The following is a 13,178-nucleotide window of genomic DNA, read 5'->3' on the forward strand; positions in this document are numbered from 1 at the left end:
AGGGTATGGATCTGAATTCATAACAAAACCCACATGATCTTTACATTTAGCTCTGATGGCCCCAAAGCCAGTGCTGACTGCTGCTGAGAATGAGGTACCCAGTGCTCACATCAAGTCCCATGTTAAAGTACAAATGAAAGAAATCAGCTCTTCTTCCCAAATTCCCAGAAGCACCAGCTGTGCCTCCAGTAAGACCCTCAAACTGCCAGCCAGAAATAGCAGCCCAGATTCACAATAAAATCCATCAGAACTACACATACTGTTCATAAAGGGAAGGGGAAGGAAAAACTCTTTCAGACCTTCAAGAAAAACAAGACCCTGGCCAAAAAAAGTTTTTTAAGTTTGTCTCAGGCTGTGCAACTTAAATATTTGCAACGTTTCCCATATTTTTACAAGAAAAACTGCTAATACTGAGAGAATTTGAAATACTTATCTATGCCAAGAACCAAAAGTTTTTAATGGCAACCACTAAAATCATTTGCATTTAAATACAGAAAGTATTTTCAATACACAGTGGGCACAATTGCAACTTCAAACATTTGACACTGGGCAGCCCCCTGCTACAATCTGCTCCTGAGACTCAGTTTCACAGAAAATACCATAACATATTTAACTGCCACAGATAGTGGGAGATCACTTTTTTGGGGCACATTTATACAAGAACACTTCTGATCTTGGAGGCACTGCCTTTAGATTATAAGTCACTGACTTCTGCGTTTATTTATGCTAACTTCCACTGAGGTACAAAATTGTGTATATATGCACAAAGAGAAAGAGATGAGTTTAAAATACAGTATTTTAATAATATTGTATCTCATAAACAGGAAATGGTAAGCAGTAGTTAGATTATTTTCTTTAAAAATTCAAGCTGAATTTCATTTTTAAAGTGTAGGTCTGGAAAAATTCTGATAAAGATATTTTGCTCATAACTTCTCAGATATCTTTCTCCCTTTTAAAACCACTGACTTTGCTTCTGCTCAGGCAGGGAAAAGCAGTTACTCACGCAGGCAGGTACGTGTTCGTGGTCTGTGCTATTCTTTAGTTAACTGTAAAAATAGACGTTGATTAAGAATGCATGGGGTAGACCTCTTTTTCTTTTTATAAGTCTGCATATGCCAACCAACTTCACACGGGCAGTTTCAGATAGACTGGCAATCAAGAAGCAAGAGTCCTACCTTGAACTTGAAAAATCTGCTTTCTCTAAAGCCATAAACTGCAGCTGCCATCAGAAACAGACCCAATTGCTTTTCTTTTTCACTTTCCAGGGCAAGCGAATCTATTTCCTGTTACAGCCTGTACTTATAGTTTAATTCTATCTTATGACTTAAAGACTAAAATATTTGAGAACCACTAAGATTTTTCCACCCATTTAAAAGGGGAAAAATACAAAACTCAAAACAGATGTTTTATAATGTATTTCATTTATTTTGGCCACCCATAAAGCTGTGGCTTATGTTAGTGCCAACCAAGTTAAAAGCAACAGAGTTCTTCAGAAACACTGTGTAATACATTTTAGGCTGACCAGGCATGAGGAGCACCTTTCAATTAACTCCTATTTAATAAGTAATTTTTCATGTCAGAAAAAATAATTTAGGAATTGCTGAAGATGTCAGTGGCATTGCCATACTTGGGCAATTCCTCCAGGGATGTGCAAAGTTTACGGTTTGTCTATGTTATTATACCCCAGTGCATATCTTGGAAAGCAGATGACCAATGTATACATTGAAAACAGATGGGTTAGATGAAGTTAGAACAACTGAGGACAATGTCATTAGAACAACATCATGTAAACAACAGTCAGTATGTTGATATTGTATCTCAAACAACTATTCCAGAGACATTTAACAGCTAAAGTCCCAACAAATTAAAGCTATCTTATCCAAACAATCATCAGACTTGGGCTAGTACAAACCTTTCACTTTTTTTTCTGTGTTTATGAATGAAAGCAAAAACATTTCAGAAGTTAAACCGGTGAGAATCCTAACAGTTGCTGTGGTACTTACTGATAAGGTATCTCTTGGAAATTACAGTAAAAAGAGTCATGTTGAAATTTCTCCTGTACCTATTCTTATTTAGACTGAGAAATCATTGCTCAACAACAGACCCACTTTAGTAGAACACCTTCAGCACAGTACTGCAGGCTGGGGGACGAAATGAACAATAAAGAATGGTTGGTCTCAAAACATTTCTTTATTGACAATTTACTGCACAGAACACAGGGCTTATAATGTGGATATGATTTACTAACCTGCCAAAAACATTATAGGGAAAGCATAAGGAAACGACAACGGCTGTATTTTAACAAGGCAGCAACGTTAAAAGTTTTAACCTGTATTTCTTGGCTTGCTATCCATATATTCAAAGAAAATATCTTTTTCACCTTCCACCTCAGAAGAGACACAAAAAGTGAATTGCAAAAGTTAATTAGAAAGTAATAACCTGTGAAAGCTTAGCAATTCAGTACAGCAACCAGCAGTACAGACTTTGACCACCTACATAAGACCAGATTTTTAGAATGTGAGCTTCTAAAGCAAAATACTTTGTAATCAAATAGCCTTTAAATTATTTTCACCTAATAAGCAAATGTGAAGTTCATTATTACCAAAACAAGTGCAAATACAGAAAACTCACTTTAATTCAGAGGCATGCTTAAAACAGTTTAAAAACAAAATATCCTTTACAAGTATTTCTCCAGGTAAAACAGTTTAGCCATCATTTCCCAGCGCTTTCCTTCTCAGACAGACACACTCATCTGAACCTGAAAGAGCCAGAATGCCGAAAGTACCTCCCCAATATGTTGACTGAGGACTGTAATTCATCTAAATTATGCAACTGGATTCCCACAGCTGGCCCACAGCTTGTCTTAGAGCTCAATTCAATGCCAATGATCCTGTCTGCTAATATTGTCCTACTTGCAGAGAAGGTAATACATCCAGCAACTTATATTGAAGTTCTGACATTAATTAACAGAGCAAGCAAACGTTGAGATGAGTGACAAACGCTGGTTAATAGCTACTGAGACCAGTGCTGCCAGCTGGCATTTTTCTGTAACACTTTGCAGTAATAATCTCTTGTTTATTTCTTAGGACATTGCTTATAATTCGTTTGTAAGCATTTCGTTTCAGTGAGAAACAAATCAGGACACAAAGCCAAAACCAGACACAGCAGCAAGACCCCGATTTTCAGACAAGTAATCAACAAGAAAGCATGCAAGCAGCATCACTTGGAGGATGCATGGGGGACAAGAGTATAGGAATTCTTATCCTATATACAGCAATGTAGCTTTGCACAAACAGCCTTTGGCTTCTTGTCTCTGGCCTACCTGGACAGTAACAAAACATATTTATCAGATCATACAAGCCTAGAACCTGAGCTGCAAGCAGTTAAAAACTGAAGGTCACTATGCTGCAAAATTAAAACATGCTCCTATGCTTTAGCAACACAGACAACGATAAAACAAAGCCTCCACAACCACCTGTAATAATATGCCTGTTCAGCTAGCAATTCCAAAGTCCTCAGCAACACAAGGTAGACATTTTCTGCAGCTGGTTTTACATGTACATTCCTGCCAAATTGTTGTCTCGTCTTCTCTTACCTTCACATTAGTCCGGAGTGCACAGTAACATGCAAAAAACATTGCAGTAAACAAGGAGCATATGGACCAGTATTCAGCGTCTCTGCTCTGCACAAACGGTACACACACGATCCCGAGCATGTGCTACTAAGGAGCATCCGTTCCCTCTGTCAGTTTGAAAATGCATTGATCTCTGTTTTTCTGACTACAAAAAGACATGTCTTGAAGGCACTGAATGAAAGCTACATATCTCTTCATCGACTATATATAGCAATATGCCCAGTAATTTCAATTAGCAGAGAATTCAGCGTCTGAAACTTGGACCTCAGTTGCTTTTCCTTCCAGCATTTTAAATTCAGGGGGGAAAAAGGAGGGGGAACTCACCCAGAGGGGAAAGGTGAGGAATTAAAATGTAAGCAGCGAGTTACTTATATTTCCCCCTGGCTTTGATGTTTTTCTTTTCAATATTTTACAAACGTTATACATAGAAAATGAAGAAAGGTTTCTCTGCCAATTCTCAAATTTACTGTAGATTCTGCACTGTTTCTGTCTGTTCTTGTTAAAGATGCAGCATCCCTTTTAACAAAGACAACGTCATCAATCATGACAGATTCAACATGTTCTACTTACAAATACAGTCTCTGATTAAGGACAATGGCTGGCTGGCTTATTAACGTTTCCTCAAATGCAAGTTCAGTCCCCTGTGCTAATCTATTTTTAAATAAAAAGTCCCACCTACTCCTTCACTCCCATTTAATAAAAATGCAGCGGTCTACTTCTAAAGATCCTGTATTGCATTGTGCTCTTAGTTAAAACACTGGACATAGGTTTCAAACTGCTTGCTTTCTTGCTGGGATTAGAAGCACAGAGAAAATTTAAAATTAAAGCAGGAAAATCCTGGAGAAGGATGTGCCCTCACATTTGTAACTACATATTCTGAATTTGAAATGCTCAAATATCTTCCAGAAGGAGGGAACTCAGAACCTAGCCAGAAGGCAAAGCTTTAATTCACATGCACAAAAATAAGATCAAACCACTTCTTTTACTCCTGTCAACTGCTGGGATGCTACAAATTAACTGGTTGTTTACTAGACTGCAGGAACAGAAAGCCAAAGACTCAACTCTTTGTTTACAGCACCAGGAACCACCGATATTCTTACTGAATTATGAAGCAGCCTTCAGGAATAAAATCCAAAAAGAACCTCTGCTTTTTTTCACTGCAGCAGATACTGTGGGAGGCAAAGAGTGGAAAAGGCTTTACTAACCCCTTATCCATCAGCATAGAGCAGTTTGTGTAGGATAAGCATAACTTAATAGAAATATCTGCAGTGACTTTTAAGATTTCTTTAAATAATGCTTTACGTAAACCCCCAGAAACCTGCAGAAATACTGAAGTCCTATCAAAGTCAGTGGGTATCTTTCTGTGGGCAATGAGGTGAAGAAGCTTAGAGAAGGGCATGCATTTAAAGAAAACCAGGGGGAGGGGAGAGACGGCAGGGTTTTTTCCAACATCTTCCTAAAGACAAGCTCTCAGAAACTGTCGTCAACTCCAAGTGAACAGCTATTTTTAGCCTGTCATTGTTTGTGCCTTTTTTTAGGAATGAAAAAGGCAGTCGTGTTTAAAGCTAGATACTGCTCTATAATGTGTCCTAAGACAGCTACTTAATTTGATCCCCAGCTCCATCTGTCATACAAATTAAGTAATTAGTAATCACAACCATCTTTGACACAAGCAATGACTTCCAGAACAAAAAAGATGAACCCTCTTCTTCAATCCAATTCTGCAACTTCTATTACTAATTAAACTGGTGTCTAGATGCTATAGTTCATAAAACCAGGATATCCCAAAGTTATGATAATTCAGACTCTGGCTGCAGCAATATTTATCCAATAAGCTAAAACATAGTAACCCATTGCTCAGCAAAAGCATGGGAGAATTAATTGATTTTTTTTTGTTTTGTTTTTGTTTTCTGATAGTCTTCAAGTGAAGAGAAAGGGAAAGAGATCATAGTTTATTTTGCGGTACAGTACATTAACAATTAAAATTTAGCATCTAAGTCATTGAGAAAATATCACATATCTTAGGGAATTGTGATCCACTGGAGAAATGAAATTCAAAAAGCAAAGATGAATAGATGCACAGTCCTGAACAGCGAAGCAAGGCTCAGGCAAGCATGTAGCTGCATATGAAAATCAAATTCAAGTCTCTTTTCTGCCAAAGGAATTACATGAGGTTTCAGTCAGCAGAGTCTCTGAAATAACTTTCTACTTCATTATCCTAAAAAGTTTACTTTTTTGTATTTAAGCAAACAAACCCAATGTGAGGAAAATAGGGATCTTACAAAAAGAAAGCAGAGATGTGTAACTATATGACTCCCAAGCGATAACCTGTATAAAAGACATCATATATATTTAGGAAAACAAGAAGTAATGCAGTCCCAAAGTCTTCACTCAGGAAATCCCATGACTCCTGAGTGTCTGTGAGGAAAAGTTATCTAGGAAATTACAGACCCTGACCCTCATAACAGTGTACCAGTGAAAAGGGAAGACTCCCAGCCATGCCTCCTATAATAACTGTGGGGCATTTGAGAATTTGATGGAAAATTGAAACCTCTGTACAAGCCAGCAAGGTATTACTTTGATAGCAGACCAACTTAACACATTTAGCAGGGGCTACTTCAGGTAATCTGCAAAAGCAGATCCCTGCAGGGTTTCTTCACCTCTGCCAAAACATTTCTTATTGCAGCAATCTAATTTTTAAAGGCAACGTTCTCATAAAGGAACATACAACATTTTATTATGACTAATAGCTACTCAAAAACATCAAATATTGATGCTTGATATACAGGTGACAACAATGCATGAGGAAAAAGCCTTGCCTGAGTCTGCCAGACGTGCCAAAAATAGCAGAGCATTTCGAGTTTTCAGGGCCTCTTTAAAAGGGAGACCACAGGGAAGAACCCCATGGATGAAAGAGGTTACTCCACTAAAAAATCAAAAAATCAAAAAATCTAGGTTAGGCCTGAAAACAGTAGAGAGACAGTAGTCCAAAAAAGCCACATTACAGTCCTTCTTTAAATTACACACAACTTGTGACCTGAATATTCTTAGATGACGGAAACCACTGAAGCTTTCATCTTGAACTGTGAAGTTTCAGAGTACTTTATCCTCCTGTTCCAAAGGAGGGTGAAAGGAAGCATTTGCAAGGAAATCCTGGTTGTCTGTGGGGGTTCAAAGTGAGCAGAGGGCCCATGCTGGACCTGAATCTCAGGAGGCCCTGAGGGCAAGCTGCTTCTGAGGAGTAAGGTAGGGACAGGCCTTCTGCTGCAGTCACCCCACTGGCTCCTCTGACAACTGCAGCAGAGTGAAACATCTCTATCACTGCCCAGAAGAAGAGTAATAGGAGCTAGTAGCAGCAGTAGTAGTAGTAGTAGCAGCAACAGCAGCAGTAGTAGTAAAAATGATCTATTGCTGTTGCATCTCGAAGCTGTGGCCAAGGACCCCCACTGTCCAAAGCAGGACAAAGCAGGAAGTACATAGAAAACCTCATAGGAAAACAATGAAACCATGTAATATTTTCATCCTCTGCAGCCTAGACCATTTCCAATTTTTTCCCAAGCATCATGGAAGCGGTGATATTTTAAAGAAGAGGAACAATAAAACCAATAGACTAAAAATTCAGTGAAGAAAGCAACGCTCTCCAGTTTTTGCTCCACTATAGTGCAAAGTGCCTCACTCACTTAAGTAGCATATTTGTGGGTAAATATTATAAATTGTTTTTAAAGATCTTGCTGAATAAAGACAGACTTTATGATCACCCTCTGATGATCACATCAGGGAAATAAAGGGAAAGCAGAAAACCCAAAAGAGAGGGGGTAAGGACTGAAGATGATGTGTTGTTCTCTGAATGAACAAAGAGGGAGAAATGACAGTCCCTTCCTCTAAGTCACTGACTTTCATCAGCCATGGGTGCAACCCTATATCTTTTTGCAGTGTTGCTGGAGGTACTGTCTTGTGCAGTCATGGCACTATGGCTACAGTCATGCTCCATCACACCCTGCCTTTGCGCACTGCAGTGATACCACCCATACAGCACTCCAGTCCCGCATTGGCTAAACACATCTGATTTCAGCACATGAGTTTTAAACTGGAAGGATTTTACTCCTTTCACAATTTCTGAGATTTTAAATTGTCATGAAAATGTGCTTTTCCACAGCTACAGAAGTTCATGACACTGAAAATCTCCATGTCTGAGGGTGGGATAGTGAAGAAAGCATTATTACAGGGGCATTATTACTGCAGGCCTAGGGTGCTGTTTCTAAATGGAAAAACATAGCTGACTCCTGAAGAGTGGATTAAGTCTGAGGCACCTGGAAACAAACGCAGAATGGAGAATGTGGACCAACAGCCACAATTGGCAAGAAGGTTTGCTTAGGCTTTCCCTTATAAATGCAACAGTAATGTTTAGTAAACTGTAACAGACAGAAGAACTAAATCAGCAGTTTGAGCTCAGCAAATCCTAAAATCTACAGAAAGAGAAACAAAAAAGGATGAATAGATTATTTGCAAACTTTCATCGTCAGTATTGTAAACATCTCTCTGGCACCCTGGCATTCTGATGGAAAAGTTGCTGAGTCAAATGTTCTTCCTCACTTCCAGGCCAGTAAAGACCTTCCCCTAGGCTGATTTAACTGAAGCCACAGTTTTCCTGAAAACATTCTATTTCCTTTTTCCTACACAATCTTATTAATACAATTGTCTCATTCTTGAGAATTTAATACTTTTCTCCATTATGTCCCAGTTTTCTGCTTTCTGTCCTTTGTGGTTGCATGCAGGAAGGTTTTGATGGGAGATATGAGAAAAACATATAATTTACTCAGAAACTATTCCTTCTCAATATTAAATTTATACATATTTTATGAACCAAGCCTTTGTGGTTACTATTTCAAAACAAGCCATAAAGCCATTTATAATAAGTAAATCTGAAGAAAGTATATGGCCAAATAATAAATAAAATTAAGCGAAGAATGACCCAGTCTGGTGAGCCTTCTCTCTCTGACTGAATTTCTCAGGAAAGACCATTGCTTCCAATGACCCTAAAACTGAATACTGCAAGAAAAAACAGAGGTCCAGAAAGAAGGAATTGGACTGAGCTTCACAAAACATCTTGGGTTACTCAAAGCCCAAGGGGCAGGTGCTGAGCTCTGCTCTTTGGGGACAGCAACAGAACCTAAGGGAACGGCGTGGAGCTGGGACAGAGGGTCAGGCTGGGTGTTAGGGAAAGGTTCTGCACCCAGAGGGTGGTTGGGCACTGGGACAGGCTCCCCATGGCAGTGGTCGTGGCACCAAGCCTGCTGGAGTTCAAGTGTTTGGACAATGCTCTCAGACATAGGGTCTGATTTTTGGGTGGTCCTGTGTGAAGACAGGGGTTGAACTCAATGATCCCAGAGGGTCCCTTCCAACTCAAGATATTCTATGATTATGATTTTTCCTCTACTGTACCTGTAATATCTGGATCAAGTTTATTTAATACCTCATCCTACCCAGCTGATTGAGAAGACCTGACTCTATGATCACCTACATTGAGAGACCCAGGCTTGAAGAACTAAAGACAAGGTGAAAAGCTCAGATGATTAGAGGCCTACACTTATTTTTATTTTTTTTTCCCATAAAAATAAATAAACATTATTTATCATGATTGTTTAGAAAACTTGGAAAAATGAAACTTAGGGAAAATGTCTATCTTTTCATAGTTTACCATCACTCCCCAAATACGAATTTATGTTTTACTTTTATAATTTATTAACTACAATTTATGAACTGAGCTAATTCATTTAAGCATAAAATCCATATTTCCATGGTAACAGCATGAATGAAAGAGGAACAAACCTCCAAAGTTCAACAGCATTTATTACAGTACTTAAAAATAAACCTCCAACAATTTTCATCTAGGAAATCACTGTAGTGGTTTTGTATGAAAATAAATAAATAAATAAATAAAGCTCTTTTTGTAAATTTGTATAAGAACTTGATTTTGAATTGTACTTGATAAAGACCTGTATGTGTCAAAACACCTAGGATTTTCTTCTCTGTACTGTGATTTTAGCAGAGGAAAATATTAAAAGGGAACCTATTGCTAGACTGAGAAATATGATATAAAATTTAGTAACAGTGGAAGTAACCTATGTTTTCATGAAAACACAGGTTTGGGTTTTATTGGCATAGCCAGTATTTTCATTACACAAGGAAAGTGTTAGATTTCACAATACCTGGAGAGTACAATGATGGATATTCATCGGCCATGCTCTAACTATTCCTCTTCATTCAACTGATAGCAGTTATTAGCTTAATGTGTTAATAAACCTCATCTAGAAAGCTCATCAATTAGATAAATATCTTATTTTGAAAATATGTTTAAATTTAACCAGTTCTTGAAAAGTTATTTCAAATCTGCATAGCATTTTAACACAAAGTATAATTAATTACTGAAACTATTTAGAAGGTTTTCGTAACATTTTCTAAATTTTAATGATTTCAAATCAAGGTTCAAGATATTTCCAGAACCCTTTTGAGCTAAAAGCATATTATTGGGCTCAATAAAAAAATAGATAGGCAACTCTAATAATCTATCCAATAGTTTTCTTTCCTTGGAAGATAAAATAGTATTTAAAATAAGTATATTACAAAAATTAAGGAGGAAAAACTCCTCTTGGAGAGAACCCACTTTGAGATACAGGCTAATAAATCAAAATAATGTGCTTCTGCAGGTGGAAATATATGGTTGCCACACTAATCAGAGCTTTCACAAATACAGTTTGCAAATTAGTCTACAGAATCCAAGTATGTTTAAATCAGATATCCATATTACCTATGTATAACTGTACACCTAATATTACAAAAATGCCTGTCAGCAACCTACCTCTGTGAAAGCCAGTGATGCATGCTATATATGTATCTCATCTGGGAGCTGTGACTCCAACATGTGAAGACACCTTGCCAACCTAGATGCTTTTTCCTCTGGAAATAATCCTCAGACTAAGACAAAATTATCCTGGTAGGAACAATGGCATCAGCAAAAACAGCTCCCATGACTGGTTAAGATTTTTCCTGTAGATTTTTCCCAATAATTTCATTTCTTACCTCAGCTCCTCTTTTACCTGTCAAGTCAAAATATTTTCAGCTGTATTTTCCTTCCAGTAATCCTTAGAGACCTGTTTCATTTTTTAAACACAAATTAACTAAAGAAAATTCTAAAGGTGTTTGTCTTTTTCAAAAACAGCACTTTCACCTGTGTCCTTTCTGTTTACTACACTACCACTAACAACCACTGATGGCTGTTAATTGCACTGCCCTATTGAAGTCTTGTGTCCAGGAACACTAGTGCCATGAGAAAAAGATTTTATTCTCCATTGCCTTCTGTTACTTATAAACTGATGCCACTCTGCTGTTGCTGTTGTCTTACAGCAGGTGTGATGCAATTTTACTCATCTCCACTAAGCACTCAGAATGAACTTTAAAACTTAGGCACCACTGAAAATTGGGCAATTTATAGTGGTATGGACAGACTCATACATGACATACAGACACATACAGAAACATATACGCACATATATACATACATCTAAATATAAAATAGCAATCAACCTTTTGGAATCAATAAGAGGTTAATTTCCACATACAAGCATAATAAGAAGAGCTCGCTCTTCTTCCTTCCCCCCCTCTCTGCTACATCCCCCTATCCCTCCTACACACCAATTGCAATATTATTTCTAAATTGCTAAAATAAGGTGAATGATATCTTCTTTCCCTGTGAGATCAAGCAAGATTCCTAAAACAAAATTATTCCTCAGGAGCAAGTATCTACATCCGCTAAATAATGCCCAGTAAATCAGACAATATAGGTTTGAATCCACTGTTGCTTTTGTACATCTATGCTGCTGTTTCTGCAAACAAATGCTGAGAAGACCTGTCTCAGCAGTTAGTTTCCAACTGCTGGACTCATGAAAAAAGCTTTATAACTTTTATATATATATATATATATATATATATATATATATATATATATATATATGAATATACATATGTCACTGTCCAGTGACAACAGATACTGATTGACCCACTATTGCCACTATTGTTATTCTAGGTCCAAGGAAACACATTACTGCGAATGCCATGGACAAGGTATGATTATTGTTTTCTGGACAGCAGACTGCACTGACTTGTTGTGGAGATGTTGGGAAAAAGAAAAAGAAAGAAAGAAAGAAAGAAAGAAAGAAAGAAAGAAAGAAAGAAAGAAAGAAAGAAGAAAGAAAGAAAGAAAGAAAGAAAGAAAGAAAGAAAGAAAGAAGAAAGAAAGAAAGAAAGAAAGAAAGAAAGAAAGAAAGAAAGAAAGAAAGAAAGGAAAGGAAGGAAGGAAGGAAGGAAGGAAGGAAGGAAGGAAGGAAGGAAGGAAGGAAGGAAGGAAGGAAGGATACTATATAAACAATATTATGTAGAATATTAATATGTAATACTAGTTTAATATTGTAAATCAAATGTAAGTGACAACACAGAACTAAGGCATTTCATTTTCAAAATGAGTCCACTAAGTCAAAATGATTCACCTTTTCAGATCACGAAAAATTTTATCTCTACACACAAAACATTTTCAATACATTGCATGCCTGAAGAGAAACTTTTACACTGATATTATCTAAGCAATAATATTATTTCCAAACAGTTAAAGAAATATTTGCACTGATACTATTTAGCAGTTTCTATTTCCAGTTAGAGGTGTAGTTCTAAAATACCAGGCCTTACACATTTCTTCCAGAGATGTCCTCTTCTCACTTCAATATTCCCTTGTGTCACATGAAGTGAAGACCAGATAAATTCAGAGAATGTCTCCAGTTGACATATCTTATGAAATGCAAATTACTGCTATAATCTGATGATATTTCACAAGCTAACTGACTTTTACACTGTTTCTCTGTAACCATTTATAAAAGCTAGGGGCTCAGGCAATCTTTCTGGCTATGATGCTGTCTACAAACATTTTGTTATTGTATCTATTTGCAAAATTGTTCTCTAAATGTAGTATGCAGGGTCAATATCTCTTTTTCATGGAGGACAAGACTGAATGAGACATGCATACTGACAGCAGAATATCAACTGATGTATAACAAGAGCCGTATTTATCTAAGAGGAAATTTTTTTGTGCCCTTAATCCTTCAGTTAAATAGTTTTACAAATAGCACTCCCCTTGACCCAAAGCATGCCCCATCTCACATATTAACAAAAAAAAAAAAAAAAAAAGCATCAAATCTCTCAGGAAAACAAAGCTAGAGTCTACTGTCAGTAGCTAGAGTCTACTGTCAGTCATACTACAAGTAACCTTTTTCATTCCAGCAGGGTCATAAAGATCTACAGTCCTATAAAATATGAGAATCTGGGCCAAAGAATAAATAAAATAAAGTATGATATATGCTGAGTGAAAAATTACCTCTACTGAAACCAACACTAAAAAACACCTTATTAATTTCAAATAATTTTATCATGTTCTTGAACATATAAAATGATGCACATGCAGTGCTATTGAGATCGTATGTAAAACTCAGTTATAAGA

General features: G+C 37.1%; 1 protein-coding gene across 24 annotated transcripts in view; it reads right to left on the reverse strand.

The window, feature by feature from the left end:
• DLG2 (discs large MAGUK scaffold protein 2) overlaps positions 1-13,178 on the reverse strand; it is a 1,027,768-nt gene that overhangs the window by 766,037 nt on the left and 248,553 nt on the right. For 2 of the 24 annotated variants that reach the window (XM_068662710.1, XM_068662231.1), the window contains exon 1: positions 1,176-1,241. The exons of 20 other annotated variants lie outside the window; for them this stretch is intronic. In XM_068662710.1, the coding sequence (XP_068518811.1) occupies positions 1,176-1,226 (51 nt within the window). In that variant the 5' untranslated portion in view covers positions 1,227-1,241. Of the gene's footprint in view, positions 1-1,175; positions 1,242-3,595; positions 4,124-13,178 lie in introns of those variants that run through there. 2 more of the 24 variants (XM_068661822.1, XM_068662320.1) reach the window with 2 other exon arrangements.

Source organism: Anas acuta, chromosome 1 (assembly GCF_963932015.1).
Source record: "Anas acuta chromosome 1, bAnaAcu1.1, whole genome shotgun sequence".
In the NCBI taxonomy this organism is placed as follows: Eukaryota; Metazoa; Chordata; class Aves; order Anseriformes; family Anatidae; genus Anas; species Anas acuta.